The sequence below is a fragment of the Cydia fagiglandana genome, chromosome 16 (assembly GCF_963556715.1).
Source record: "Cydia fagiglandana chromosome 16, ilCydFagi1.1, whole genome shotgun sequence".
NCBI lineage: Eukaryota > Metazoa > Arthropoda > Insecta > Lepidoptera > Tortricidae > Cydia > Cydia fagiglandana.
Window position 1 is genome coordinate 6,762,092 of NC_085947.1, and position 16,529 is coordinate 6,778,620.

The 16,529-nt window shown below is 37.7% G+C and overlaps 1 protein-coding gene across 1 annotated transcript; it reads left to right on the forward strand.

The window, feature by feature from the left end:
* The first annotated feature begins 8,455 nt into the window (after positions 1–8,455).
* Positions 8,456–9,322, forward strand: LOC134672211 (uncharacterized). The gene has a single exon (XM_063530112.1). It carries the CDS (start codon positions 8,456–8,458, stop codon positions 9,320–9,322), a length of 867 nt encoding a protein of 288 aa, XP_063386182.1.
* The last annotated feature ends 7,207 nt before the right edge of the window (positions 9,323–16,529 follow it).

A 16,529-nucleotide genomic window follows, 5' to 3' on the forward strand; every position in this document is an offset into this window, starting at 1 on the left:
AAGATGCAATGTATTGCGAATTTCAAGCAACGTCAATCACAATGATATGGCGTTGCGATGGCGTCCATTGAAGATAATATTTATTTTGTATGAAAAATAGGGAGTCTAAATACTTCATAATTTTTAAAACTTGTTGAACAAAAGTGTCACCGTTTGAGGAGTACAATCTATGTTTTAATTATTTGCTCGTGTTACAGGCCACACCCGGTATATATTTCACTACGTGAGAAATCTAGTGTTTATGTCTCCTCTACACGATGGGCCAGCGCCGGCCACTCCAAGGGGCGCAGCCATGCGGTAGAATGATATAGCAATACAGTGGAACCTCGATAATTGCAATCTCAAGGGACTGGCCAGTTTTTGTCAATTAACCAGGTTTTTCATTTAAGCAGGTCGTGTCAATTAACGAGGTTCAAGAAATCGTTGTGTCAATTATAGAGGTTTTCGTTAATAGAGGTTGCGTTCTGACAAATTTCTTTTAATGGAGGTGCAAATAACCATTTAAAGTAGATTTACACGCTTACGTCCTGGGTTTCTGGTCTATATATTGCTTCTGTCTATACTTGCACTTTTACACTACATTAATTATCACTTTATTTTCTTATTTGAGTTTAAAAAATTTCCTTGAATTGTAGAGGAAAGTTTTATTAGAATGTAAAAAGCATACTTTGTTTTTTATTGATCAAAACTATTTCACCTACTACAGGCTGTGATAGATACCCAATAAATAAATTGAATTCTGGATGGAGATATAAATAAAATGATCATTGCTATTAAAATATTGTTTCTGCTGTCTACAACTACATTATTTCAATTACAGAGGTAATAAGTAAGACTCGTTTCAATAATAGAGGTAAAAACAAGAGCAAAAATAACGGATTTTTTAGCACAGTGTCAATTATAGAGGTCTTCAGTTGCGATGTGGTCAATTACAGAGGCAAAATTACGAAAAGCACTAAAATCTAAATTGCAATTATAGAGGTTCCAAAATTTCAATTATAGAGGCCTTTTGGTCTCAAGGGACCGGGACCGGACTTTTGGTTGCAATTATAGAGGTTTTCCATTTATCCAGGTGCCAATTAACCAGGTTTCACTGTATCATTTGCTCCCTCTAACGCATAAATGCGTCCCTTGGAGTGGCCGGCGTTGGCCCATCGTGTAGAGGAGCCATTACTCGAGAGCAAAGTTTCTCCTCGTTGATTCCTAGTGCCTAGCAACGCTGAAGTTTCCACTTTTCGACGCACTCGCTACGTATTTGAGTATCAATTTTATCTATAGATGTTTAATAACAACTTTGTTCCCTAGTAAAACAAATAATAACTATTATACATTTTTGAACGTACCTTGGAAACCATTTTCTTGTTGAGTCGTTGACAGTTCTGCCGCAGTGAAAAGTGATTCCGTTTTTATATGGACGCCATGGTTTTGCGACGCCAATTAGTGAAAATGATTACGAATAATGTATCCGTTCGTGAAACTGATAAACTGACGAAAATAGTATCAGTTTCCTTTACCTTTTATTAGACCTTCAAGTATTATTTAGATTTCGTAAAGTAATATTAAGGTGCTAATAAAATTATTGGTGGTTCAGCTTTTAAGTAGGTACCTAAGGTGGTGGTACTTACTGGTGCTCGACGCGGCCCCAGTACATGTTACCTTGAAACCATTTGAAACTTATGTCATTGTCAATCTCTATTGACAATGACTTAGGTTTCAAGATGACATGCTGAGATGCTGTCACCTCTGACATGGGCATTAGCATGTCGAGCACTAGTACCACCACCTTACCTAATGATACTATAAGATCGCAGTCCAAAATCGATGGTGAACAAATATTGCAGCCTTTGACAAAATTAAACCTTTCTACGAAAATATTGTTTGTTTATTACTTTATTGAAATATGGCATGTTCAATTGTTTACATTGCGTTGTTTACTGTTATTAAGCGCAATGCAATAAAGTCATTCTCGTTACGGTCATTACCACCGATTACCGTGCTCAGATGCGTTTATACACGTTAAAGTAAAAAACTCGAAAGTTAATAAGAAATGCGTAAATAAGTACTTCATAGGTCAAACTTTAAACACTTAGGCCCACTTGCACCATTCCACTAACCCGGGGTTAACCGGTTAAACCGTTAACTAAGTGTCAAATTGTACTGGTAACCATGGTAACTCCTGGTTTAACCGGTTAACCCCGAGCTAGTGAATGGTGCAAGTGGGCCTTAAAGATTACATTTACATTTTCAGAAAGCTTTGATGATGTTTTAAAGATTAACCTTAAGTGACCTAACATGGTGCGCGGAGTGACCATTTTATTAATTCTGGTAAGAAAGTCAATTTATTCGTCTTCTAACACTTCCACACGATAATTTAGTTCATTGTATAAACAGTAGAGATGCACCGGATATCCGGTTACTATCCGGTATCCGGCCTGTCCGGCCAATATTTTACTATCCGGCCGGATACCGGATAGTAACATTGCTTGATTTCGGAGTAAACAAATTGGATTTAAGAAACAGACACGGTCATAATCGTACTTGTTTATTATTTTAAAACAATTTAATTATTCCATTGACTTGCACGCGCACTCATTTCGAACCTAGAAATGAGTCCGCGCGAACGTTCACTAGGAAACAGGTCAAACTTGCAGAATGCGCACCTGAAAAACCGAAATCTAGGTTTAGTTCCGTTGGCCGAATATCCGGCGGCTGGACTCCGGATATTCGGCTGATGGTCAGGCCGAATATCCGGTATCCGGTATCCGGCCAAACAACTATCCGTTGCATCTCTAATAAACAGGGTTAGGTATGTTCTCGTATCAATATCGCCGTATATTAAGTAGGTTAGTATTAAGTAAATTAATGGAGGTAAATACCTAAATTGATAGTATACTTAATCCGAATTTTTCTACTTTTCTCTTGGTAGGTTTCAGTTTGCTGGTTTATAAAAACTGAAATAATTGTTTATTGGCCAAAATGTGTTCCAAACTATACCCGTGGCCCGTGGCTGCAATATTCGCCTAGGTCCTAGTCCTGTCTCGTGGAGTTAGTTCCAACGTTGAAGTATTGGTTTTGTAATAAATAAGTTCTTAATAAAATATACTTTACCGAACAACTTTTTTCAGAATCTATTCAGTAAAACATTATCTAAATCAGTCTTCGATAAGTTCTCTACACCAGATAGAGGTATAAATAAAATACTGATGTACTTGAGGGGAAAATTGAAGCCTGAAAGAACCACCACCGTCAAAGTGACCACTGAACAATATGGTTATACTCCATCTCCTGATGCCCTTAAGATTAAGGTTAGTGGTAATAGCCAGTAAAAAAAATTGGGTCAATCCACTTTTTACTTTTGCTGGCTCAACAGAAAACCAGCGCCAATTACAACGCTAAGTGGCCGACTGCGCCACATTGCTAAGTGTAGACCCATGGTATAATAATATACTCCGCCTGGTACTCTCTTCCGAGCACGTGCCTGACACAAGCCTACGTCATCATGCGACAGCGCTATATAATAATATGCAATAGCGCTATATAAAGAGGCAATGTTATTGTGACGTAGGCTTGTGTCACTCTGGGAAGAGAAGACCATGTTTTATTATTTAGACTATATGGTGGAGACCATTTCAGCCTCTTCCTTTCTTTTCTTTTCTTTTTCTTTTCTTTTTTCTTTTCTTTTTCTTTGTTGTTGTTGTTTGTTTATATACTGTTTGTTGTGAATTCTTCTTCTTACAATTTTTTGTTAATATGTTTTTGTAACATATAAAAAAAGCGTTTGTGGTCCAGCGGTAAGAGCGTGCGTACTTTCAATTCGCGGGTTCAAACCCCGGCTCGTACAGTCAGCCAAGAAAGTGGTTTACCACTTTTCGACTCTATAATCTGATTGATAGAGTCGAAAAGTGGTAGACCATTTTCTTGGCTGACCGTACCAATGAGTTTTTCGGAATTTATGTACGAAACTGACGAAATATCATTTGATATTTACCAGTTGCTTTTCGGTGAAGGAAAACATCGTGAGGAAACCGGACTAATCCCAATAAGGCCTAGTTTCCCCTCTGGGTTGGAAGGTCAGATGGCAGTCGCTTTCGTAAAAACAAGTGCCTACGTCAATATTGGGATTAGTTGTCAAGCGGACCCCAGGCTCCCATGAGCCGTGGCAAAATGCCAGGATAACGCGAGGAAGAAGATGTTTTTGTTATATAGATAAATATTATACCATTATAGGTATTCTTTTTTGGTAGGAAAAGGACAATAGATTTTAAAACAAGTGCCTATTTTGTTTATGTCTTTCAAAACGGTCCACTGTTTATCAGTATTCATTTATTTCTTCTTTCCATGGTACATTTTTAAGTAAATAGTGCTTACACATTTCTTATGGTATCACATGGTATCACATGGATGGTATCAAATACAAATAAGTTAACTATTCAAAGTTATGTACGTAACATAGTACAGTGGCTTTTCTAACTTTACTAACTCTAAATGTATTTATATAACAATTTATGATAATGGTTATAATTTCTTTCCTTCCATAAAATACAAAATGTATTTAATTTAAGAATAGTTAATTTGAGTTCAAAATCGAGTGTGTACCTTAGAATATGTATATAAAATTAAAAAATACTTATTTAGCAAACACATACAACTTTTTCACTGAGATTGAAGGAGCGATTTTCCTACTGGTTATAATTTTCCAGCAATTATGGGATGGCACGGCCGTTTCGTGGAGAAAGGCGGCTGCTGATACTCAGCCTACAATTCAGCAACCTCAGGTAAGTGATAGCAAGAGTTTCAAACTTAAGCCAGACCGCGAGGTGTTACTCATACTCATACTCATATATTTTATTGCGTTTCATGTGTACAGAGGATCTTATAATATAAATACAGTCTCAACATGAACCCTGCAAGGGTATAGCAACATAAACTAACTTTACTCATACCTACTCAGGTAGCTCATGCAGAATAAATGTATTTTATGATGGATTGTCTTAAACATCTATTTTGCAGAAAGAGAGTGACAGTGACACTAGTTTTTGGCGCAGTCAGCATCCACCGAAGAATTCACACCACTCACAATTAGTTCAAGAGGATCATGGACTAGTTCAACTTAAATATAATGCAACTAAGGGGTTCGGAGTAAGTACCTAAAACCTTTTTTGGGTGTTCTGTCTTTTCACCGAAGTTTTATTGTCCGAATGTCACTTGCCAACCAACATTTCGCAGATAATTTACTTTAGCAACCAACATTCGGCAAATTTTTACGTTACGTTACGTTTTACTTGGTAGAAATATTGTTAAGCAGATTATTATTAGGTACGATTAGGAATACATTTGACTCGCCAAATAATTTAATTAGCCAAATCGTTATTAATACAATAACGCCTAGTCATTTGACGGAGTGAAAATAGGTGCGACGACGAGCGAAGTGAGGAGGAGCGTGTTAGCATAACTTGGTCATTTGGTCACCAAACATTTATTTGCATCGTGCTATTTCATAGACTTACGAAGTCCTTTTGCTACCTATAACGTTGCGTTTTAAAAAGTGTCCTTTTAAAGTTATTGGCCAAGCTTACAGTTGCTAACTGTTAGGTTGGGAAATTAAAAGAATTAAGTTTTTTCATCGCGTGCCTATTTATTTGGATTTTAGGAATTTTAATACGAGATTCTGTTTTTTTTCTTACAGGAGTGGGAGGATATTCCTGACAATGTCATAAAATTTTGGGAGTGCGTGAAATACAAATTGTTTAAATCCTTTGATAAGGTAAAAGGTGACATCTGCGGGAAGTTGGGTTTAACCATCTGAAGAAACTCCAAAATCAATTTATTGACCCAAAAAAAACAACATAAGTAATAATAACAGCAATGTACCTTCAGATCCACAGCGCAGGCTTCGTCATCATACAGATAGCTCATCCACCTCAGGTTTCGTCAAAATAAAATGTATATTTTCACATATATCATCCGCAACACGCATCGTCAAATTTAAAAGGAAATTGGTCATCACAAAACACATAATAATCTATCTATATATATAAATGCAAGTGTCCTGACTGACTGACTGACTGACTGACTGACTGACTGACTGATTCATCAACGCAGAGCCGAAACTACAAAAGCCAGAAAGTTGAAATTTGCACACCAGATTGCATTTATAAAGTGTACAAGAGATAAGAAGCGATTTTGAGAAATTCAACCCCTAAGGGGGTTAAAAAGGGGATGAAAGTTAGTATGGGGTTAAAGTTTTTTTTAAGCTAGGAATTTGAAACGTCGTAAAAAGATATATTATTAAAATACAAGAAAACTAATTTCAGCGTTTTTGAAAATTCATCCCCTGAGGTGGTGAAAAAGGGGTTGAAAGTTTGTATGGATATCAAAATTTTTTCCGAGTGGTGGACTTGAATCTTTGTATTTAGGGATTTTATTAGAAAACAGGAAAAGTAATTTCAGCGTTTTGTAAAATTCATACCCTAACAGGGTTAAAAAGGGGTTGAAATTTTAATCCATTACAAATGCTTTGAAACTTCGTAGAAAGGCATAATAGCCGATAAGAAAAAAAAGTGATTGCAACGTTTTTGGAAATTCAACCCCTAAGGGGGTTAAAAAGGGGATGAAAGTTCGTCTTCGGGTGCAAATTTTATTTTAAGCTAGGAACTTGAAACTTTGTAAAAACGTATAAAATTCAAAAACAAGAAAACTAATTTCAGCGTTTTAGAAAATTCATCCCCCAAGGTGGTGAAAAAGGGGTTGAAAGTTTGTATGGATATCAAAATTTTTTTCGAACGCGGGACTTGAATCTTTGTATTTGGGGATATTATTAAAAGACAATAAAAGTAATTTCAGCGTTTTGTAAAATTCATCCCCTAACAGGGTTAAAAAGGGGATGAAAGTTTGTATGGGGTTAAAGTTTTCTTTTGAGCTAGGAATTTGAAACTTCGTTAAAAGATATATTATTAAAATACAAGAAAACTAATTTCAGCGTTTTTGAAAATTCATCCCCTAAGGTGGTGAAAAAGGGGTTGAAAGTTTGTATGGATATTAAACATTTTTTCGAGTGTGGGACTTGAATCTTTGTATTTAGGGATATTATTAGAAGACAGGAAAAGTAATTATAGCGTTTTGTAAATTTCATCCCCTAACATGGTTAAAAAGGGGTTAAAAGTTTGAATCCATTACAAATGGTTTTCAAACTTCTTAGAAAGGCATAATAGCCGATTACAAAAAAAAGTAATTGCAACGTTTTTGGAATTTCAACCCCTGAGGGGGCTTAGCAAAGGGGATGAAAGTTCGTCTGCGGGTGCAAATTTTATTTTAAGCAAGGAACTTGAAACTTTGTAAAAACGTTTTAAATTAAAATGCAAGAAAACTAATAGCGTTTTTGAAAATTCATCCCCTATGGTGGTGAAAACGGGGTTGAAAGTTTGTATGGAGATCAGATATTTTGTGAGTGCCGAATTTGAATCTTTGTATAAGGGCATAGGTACCTATTATGAGAATACAAAAAAAGTAATGTCAGCAACCAACATCAAAAACCACTTGACTTAAAACTTCATACACCTTGCTAAAAAAGAAAAGTACTTAATTTCAACATTGCTTGGATATGAAAATTATAGGTACTAAAGATGTAAAATGTTGAAGATAAGATTCCACGCGGACGAAGTCGCGGGCAACAGCTAGTAAGCCATAAACCTGAAGTGAAGTTAGATCCTATCATATGACTGTATACTCGTAATGTCTGAAGATAATTATGTATATTGTATTATACAACTTATAGTACCTACCTGCCCAATGTACATCTACAGTGACTATCCTCGTAAAACCCACCATACCTATACAGTTTTCGAATTTTTAATTTGAACCTTATTCAATAAGTAAATTACAACGAATTTCGTTTGTTTTAAAAAGCAATGAAACAAATGAAATGCAACTTATGTACATTGTAATGTACATGTAGTCCCAGGAGGCTATCAGATGTGTCAGTCCGAGCAAGCTGCTTTGGCGATATTTTAATATCATACATGTAGATCTTACTAGGAATGGGGACACCCGAATCACCATACAAATTTTCCTCTCTGGATATTGATTTACATAATTGGATGTGTATTAATCATAGCTATGCGTTTGACTTGCGCGAAAAACAGATTTCAAAAAAAAAATTAAATGGCCCTAAGTCTTATATTACATATAATAATTATAAATTCGAACGCACTGGCATAGCTATGGTTGATATACAACTAAATTGTTTGAAAATATTTTCAATAATGTTTTCTATAATCTAAGGATATTCCAGAGAAGAAAATGAGGACTAACGTACGTTTGAATAAAAAAAAGAATAAAAATTAAAAAAATAAAAGGCTATTTCGCGCGGGTTTTCCACTTTAGTCTTAACAAAAGAGACGTTTTGGATATTTGCGTTTAGAAATTAAAGTTTTAATTGCCCAGTCAGCTGATTGAAATGTTCAAGTACTGGTATGGTCATCAATATAATGTTGTCAAGTGGGCAGATTCATTGTCTGATGCTTACAGGTTGGAGTGCGGGGTGAGGCAGGGGGGGCTCACGTCACCTAAGCTCTTCAGCTTGTATATAGATCGCCTGATTGGTGAGCTCAGCAATGCCATGGTCGGATGCTCAGTGGGCGGTAAATTTATAAATAACATAAGCTACGCAGACGACATGGTGTTGCTGAGTCCATCAATCAGTGGCATACAAGACCTGTTGACGATATGTGAGCGGTATGCGGATTCTCATGGCCTCAGGTACAATGCCTCGAAGAGTGAGTTGTTAGTTTTTAAAGCGGGTACTAAGAGCTACCCGCGTACCCCTCAGGTTAAACTTGGCAACACTCCTCTCAAGATAGTCGAAGAATTTAAATACCTGGGGCACTGGGTTACGTCATCCCTCACAGACAACATGGACATCGAAAGGGAACGCAGGGCGCTGGCGGTGAGGAGTAACATGTTGATCCGTAGATTTGCTAGGTGTAACAGAAACGTTAAAATTACCCTATTTAGGGCATACTGTCAGTCATTTTACACTTGCAGTCTATGGATCAACTATACTCAAAAAACCTACAACGCCCTGCGCGTCCAATATAACAACGCTTTCAGGATGCTGTTGGGGCTCCCGCGGCATTGCAGTGCGTCAGGCATGTTCGCGGAGGCGCGCACGGATGGCTTTCACGCGATAATGCGAAAACGTGTCGCGTCCCTGCTGAGACGTATCGCCGGTAGCCCCAACAGTCTCCTGGAAACAGTGGCAGGACGGGAAGATAGTCCCTTCCATTACTCCTGGAACAAGATGCACTACATGTGGTCCACCTAGTTTTTAAGTGTAGTTTGTAAATGTATTGATGTATATAGAGTTTAAGTTTTATTTAAGTGTACTTATATGGAATAATTTAATTCTGAAATAAATGATATATTATTATTATTTGTATGTCTTTCCATATCTCGGGACCATGGGGTCCCGGACCTTTGGGAGGCATGCGTGGGGCCGAAGCCAACAGCACAGAGGCCCTTTAAGACAAGTTTGATGTTATGTAATACACCAGCTAGAACCCATCCACGGGTACAAATAGATACCCGTAAATCGGTCCCAGCTGGCATAGGAGCTATTGTAAATACAGTGGAGAAGAGTGCCGGTTATGGTGTTGAAGTTTGGCTGGTCAAAAGATTGGGCTATTGCAGAGAGGTCCGGACACCTGCCATAACAATGCTTCTACACGTTATCGAGGCAGGCGGTGACTTGCCACTAACTAGGTGGGCCCCTGAAACTGTCGTCGTAAAGACGACCAGGAGCAACACTGGTGTAGGCGGCTCAGGGGTGTCGAGAGGTGTGCGCCGCTTTCTACCCAGTGGCTGTTACCAGCCACTGTGCCAACTCGCGTCTTATGCATCTTTCACTTCCACCCCTGGAGCATATAGCTCTAGCGACTCCTCTCTGGACGGCCAATGAAGGCAAGCCAGAGCTGAGAGTCCTGCGGGTCTCCTTGGGGTCCACTCCGACCGACGAAGACACGCCGGAGACGGAGACCCTGACCGACTCTCGGGAGCACTCGGGTCCGTGGGGTCGTTACTCCCCAACAGCTCGCCACTTATTATTATTTGTATCTCCTTGGATATCACGGGCCTATAATCCCGGTTTTTTGATAGGCTTGCGTGGGGACACAGATCCAACACGTAGAGGCCCCTTGGAAAGCTTTTATGTCATGTAGAACGCCTGCTGGAACCCGTTCACAGGTGCAACAATAGACACCCGTGAACCGGTCTCAGCAGGCATTGGGACTATTGTAGAAAAAGAGAACAGTATACCGGTCTATGGATTGAAGTTTGGGTGGACAATGAGACTGGGCTATTGTAAAAGAGGTCCGGACACCTGCCATAACAATGTTAACACCGTCATCGAGGCAGGCGGTGACTCGCCGCTGACTAGATGGGCCCCTGAAACTGCCGTCGTAAAGACGACCAGGAGCAACATCGGTGTGAGCGGCTCAGGGGTGTCGAGAGGTGTGCGCCGCTTTCTACCCAGTGGCTGTTAATTAATAGCCACTGTGCCAACTCGCGTCTTATGCATCTTTCACTTCCACCCCTGGAGCATATAGCTCTAACGACTCCTCTCTGGACGGCCAATTAAGGCAAGCCAGAGCTGAGAGTCCTGCGGGTCCCCTTGGGGTCCACTCCGGCCGACGAAGACACGCCGGAGACGGAGACCCTGACCGACTCTCGGGAGCACTCGGGTCCGTGGGGTCGTTACTCCCCAACAGCTCGCCACAAGCTGCCCTGCATTATTATTATTATTATTAATTTGTTTTTAAATACATTTGTATAAGTATAATGTGGAAGATTATTATTTAACTTGCACTTGAGCACAGTGGAGATTATTGAGTAGGGAAGCGGACCTTAGCGCTAGGCCGGGAAAACACTAGGTTGAAGAAAAATCTGGAAAAAAATATTTGACTTTGTACACTTTTTAAAATATACAGCTGTATTCGAACAATGAGATACGTCAAATACTAGATATTGAAACGATATGGATTAGAATTGACATTTCTTCAAACAACAACGTCACCTTTGACACTTGTTTGACACTGACATATCTAATCCATATCGTTTCAATATCTAGTCTTTGACGTATCTCATTGTTCGAATACGGCTGATAACCTAATGTCGTTATTTCTTTAATTCTACTTTAGGAGGATTCAAAGGGGTGTATGATTTCCAGGGCATACGTTCGTGTGATGAGCACGGATGTTTATTTCTGAGTCATGGGCATTTTCTATTTATTAAAGTATTTTTATATTATATATATCGTTGTCTATAGTTCTTTTTTAGCATTAGAAATAAGGTAAACAATCTTGATGTGTCTTTTAATTGAAAAACACATTTTAAAAATAAGTTACGGCGAATATGTAACAATTATGAATCTAATACGATCATTTATATTCTTCTGCTTTCATAAGTAATAGTTACTGATTTTTAAAAAGCGTTTTTCAATTAAAAGTCATGTCAAGATCGCTTACCTTCTTGCAAGTTCTTTCTAATGCTAAAAAAAACGAACTATAAGTACCCCGCAACGCAAGGCTTATTGAGCTTACTGCGGGACTTAGACAATTTGTGTAAGAATGTCCTATAATATTTACCTATTTGTTTATGTCACTCCTGTCCTGTTTTCTTTTACTGCGTTGTAAAAAAGGAAGTAAATGTGTAATGTTATTCACTTATTCATTCAAGCATTCTTGGCTAGGTCATAACAACGTTCAGTCATAACTGTCATAAGTCATTGAGTCTCGTCGGCTGGGGGACGAGCCAGTGCAAGTCAATTACCTTGATTGAATTAGGTATTTGGTCGACTAGAGCTATTCTCTTTTCTTATCGAGTTCATCGTCAGTGATAACCAATATACGTGTGTTCTCAGGATCCGTAACATCTGTGGATAATTTTAGGTCACGCGGAAACTGGTCCGAGTAAGTCGTTTTACAGAATAAAAAGTGAAGGTCTGTTCAACTCCAGACAACATTATCCAGGGGCCCCTTTACCTTTTTCTTATACACCTACTTAAAAATAATGTTGTGTTCTATTTTAATGACAATCGTAAATATTTGATAGACGAAATACATGGCATTTGTTTTCTGCACGATTAAAAAAAAACAGCGCGATCCGTTTATAGGGGAAGAGTGGCATGAATGAGCCAGGAAGGAAGAAAGAGCCAGTTGCGTTATTTTGGTAGTTTTGGAACGAATTTTGTACTAACTTTTATTATTTTAATGAGAATATTACGCTATACTCGTTGTATTCCGACAACAACAAACATTTAACAAAATTCGCCCGAATACTACCAAAATAATGCCAATGGCTCTTTCAAAACCTGGCTCCTTCATGCCACTTCTCCTCTACATATTATTAATTAAGCGCTAAACTTTAACGTCAAACTTTTAACCAATTCTCATTAGACGGTTCCTGTATCTGTTTAAATAGACTTATTCCTCCTGTCTTATTACCTTATTACTCTTATTAATGTTGTGCAAGAAATAGTGATTCTAAAACAGTTATTTTTATATCTACGCGATGTGCCATCCGTCTTTATCGTCAGCTAGTTTCCGAAACAAACATTAGGTGCAGGACAAATAATGTGTATTGCGAAGTCACCGTAACGATCGACTTCCTCTGATTTCCCCCATGATGGCCACAAGTCAATCTGCCTCGCCCACACCACGATAATCAGGTGTGTCGTGTGGCAAACTGTTTCGTGCGTAGCCAATGTTGCGTAGTGATGGATGAACATGACCGGTTTATGCCACACTGTCCATTTAAACTAACTCAAACTTTAGACTTGAATCGATATAGTTGCACCAATAAAAGCCTGCAGCGGATTTGATAGCCCACCCAGCGTAAGTGTTGTTTATCCGTCATAATTTCATAGAAGTTTGACGTTTAAAATGACACTTGCACTGCGTGGGCTATCAAAATCGCTGAAGACTTTTTACGGTCTAACACTAAATCTATTCGTATTTATTTGATCTGTTACATATACAATTATACATGAGTACCTATCTGAAGGATTACATTTACATTTGCAGCTTCCAATACATATTAAAGATAGACATGGTGCGCGGAATGACCGTTTTATTAATTCTGGTAAGCAAGTCAATTTGTTTGTCTTCTAAATCCACACGACCGTTTACTTCATTGTATAAACCGGGTTATGTTCTTCTATCAATGTCGCCGTATATTAAATAGGTTAGTATTAAGTAAATTAAGTACTTTTTAATTATACTTAAATTGATTGTATATTTAATCCGAAATAATTGTTTATTTGCCAAAATATGTTCCAGACTGTAACTGTGGCTGCAACACTAGCCTAGGTCCTAGTCTTGTGTCTGGAGTTAGTTGCAACGTTTGGATTGGTTTTGTAATAAATAGGTTCTTAATAAAATATACTTTACCAACCTACCTTTTTTCAGAATGTATTCAGTCAATCATTATCAGAATCAGTCTTCGATAAGTTCTCTATACCAGACAAAATGGATAAAAATAAAATGCTTATGTATTTGAGGGGAAAATTGAAGTCTGAAAGTACCATCGACGCCAAAGTGACCACTGACCAATACGGTTATACTCCATCTCCTGATTCCATTAAGATTAAGGTTAGCGCTGTTAAAAGCCAGTAGAGTCGGACCAAGAAAAGTCTGCAGCGGATTTGATAATCCACGCAGTGCCAGTGTTATTTATACGTAATAATTTCATAGAAGTTTGGCGTTTAAAATAACAGTTGCACTGCGTGGGCTCTCAAATCCGCCGCAAACTTTTATTGGTCTGACTTTATAAAAGAATGGGTCACTCCACTTTTTACTCTTTGTTTTTAACAAAAATAATTTATTTATACTGGAGTCAGTTATGTAACGCTGCCATACATGACCCAAAAAAATTTTATTAAGCTATGAGCTTCATCACATCTGATATTTGAGTAATTCTAAGCATTTCTAGCGTGAAGTGGGGGGGAGGGTGGGGTACAAAGACGGCCGCCATCCGTCATCTTTAAAAAAAAACTACTCTGATCCTGGTGGGTACTAGGGCAAGTTTGGTATCATTTTCGTATAAACCAAAGACGTAGAATTCATTGCTGATATTTGTTTTTTCAATTTCATAGTAATTTTACAAGAAAAACGTAAAAAGGTGAAAAATTTGGTTGGAGATTTTTGCTACGCGGAGCCGAAACTACAAAAGATAGAAAGTTGAAATTTGCACACTAGATTACATTTATAAAGTGTACAAGAGATAAGAAGCGATTTTGAGAAATTCAACCCCTAAGGGGGTTAAAAAGGGGATGAAAGTTTGTATGGGGTTCAAGTTTTATTTTAAGCTAGGAATTTGAAACTTCGTAAAACGATATATTATTAAAATACAAGAAAACTAATTTCAGCGTTTTTGAAAATTCATCCCCTAAGGTGGTGAAAAAGGAGTTGAAAGTTTGTATGGATATCAAAAAAATTTTCGAACGCGGGACTTGAATCTTTGTATTTGGGGATATTATTAAAAGACAGGAAAAGTAATTTCAGCGTTTTGTAAAATTCATCCCCTAACAGGGTTAAAAAGGGGTTGAAAGTTTGAATCCATTACAAATCCGAGTAGACACACATTTCTTATTGGCTCCCAGGCTTGAAATGCTTAGAATTACTCAAGGAACATATGTGATGAAGCTCATAGCTTAATAAAAAATTTTTGGGTCAACTTTATAACTGCTTCCGCTATTATACAAAAGGTTAATGATATACACCAGACCCAGAAAAGTCTGCAGCGATTTTGATAGCCCACGCAGTGCAAATGTTATTTATACGTCATAATTTGATGGGTGGAAAGGCACGACGATCCTTCCCGGAAGTTTTAGGTCGTTTAAGTGATACAGAGCAGATTGGTAATGGTAAGAATCGTTCATTGATTAAAAAATAAAAATACCAAATTTTCTACTTTTTAACTGTGGTGATAACCCTGTAGCATGTGCACATGACGGCTAGGTTAAGGATCTCCGTCGGGAAAGCTCGGGACTTTACGCTTTTTTCCGATCGTTGACAGAATCGCAATGATGTATGAATGACGCATAAATGACAAATAAATCAAATGAATGCAAAAATATTACAAACAATTTTATTACTTTCTTAGATAATTACATTAATTACTTTTTGCCAATATTTAACACTATCTTCTCTCACATACGGTTTTCAAATGCACCTCCGTGTCTTATAATGTACGCCGCAGCCCGCACCCGAGCCCGCGCACATTGCCCATGCGATAGTGTATGCTCTTCGTCATTTTTCCTCCGCAGATTGTCAAAAGCAGCAATTAGCCTTTAATGTCTCATTTCGTCCACAGTTTCACATTCAGTTTGGTACACCATATATTTTACACAGCCTGACAAATTTAAATAACGACGAGCATCTAACAACGGCATTATTATTTGAAGAATATGACATTACATAATTAAAATTAAATGACAATTTAATTTCAAACATCAGACGTCTTGTCTTTTTCCTACCACGTAAGAAGGTTTGTTAGTTAGGTACCTATTTAAAAAAGTATTTATCCTTGATTTATTCTTAGTATTTCATTTTTGCAAGTTCATTTGGTGCATTAAACAGAACATACTTGTATTTTTTTATTATTTTAGATAGTTTCCAATTATTCGAAAATAATTTTGTGAAACGTGTTAAGAAACTAAAACCTTTTTTATGTCAAGGAAACCAGAGATATTTATAAGAGGATTGCGTACTTTTGAGTGGTTGTCAATGTCACAATTTGATCTGTCGTTGTAAACAATGTTGTGGTTAGTATAATTAATATTAAGGAATAACATAACTACTTCATTCAAGTATTGAACAAGTGGAACCACTAAGAAAGCGAAAATCCTGCAACGATTCTTACCGTGTTGTAAGCAGACCTAAGAATAGTTGGATGGCAACAACTTAGTACAATTTCCTGTCGTATACTGATTGTTTACAAGTAAGTTAATTGACCCGGTCATCTGTTAGGGTTAGAACAAAGTAGTTTTTTGCATGGATGTTTAAAAGGCCATAATTTCGAAACGGTTGCCCATATTAACATAGTTTCTATGGAGAAAATATAGAGCTTAGGCTAAACAATCCGCCTTTTGCAGAAAGGATCGTCGTGCCTTTCCACCCTGTATAAAATCATACAAAAATAACTTAAATATATCTAAATATTATAATCTAAAAGATCTCCGCTAGTTGTAACGGGTGCAACGGTGCCCATCATACCTGCCGCCTTACTTTAATTTGCTGGCTCAACAGAAAACCTGCGCCGTTGACAACGCTATAGTCTATATCTTTAGGTATCTAAAAAAAAAAACTACCCTCAAATGGCTCCTCAGATCGTTCAGTGACAGATCCAGGAACTTTTGTATTTGGTTGGTTGGTATCGTCTTGGGTCGTCCCATTCGTTTTTCGTCAAGTTCTTAAATTAGTCCTATTCTGCTTTCGTCACTCATTCTACATTGAAAGCCACCGACGATTGTGACG

What these genes read in the sequence shown, in the direction of transcription:
- LOC134672211 (XM_063530112.1), top strand. Translation starts at nt 8,456, where the DNA reads ATGTTCAAGTACTGGTATGGTCATCAATATAATGTTGTCAAGTGGGCA.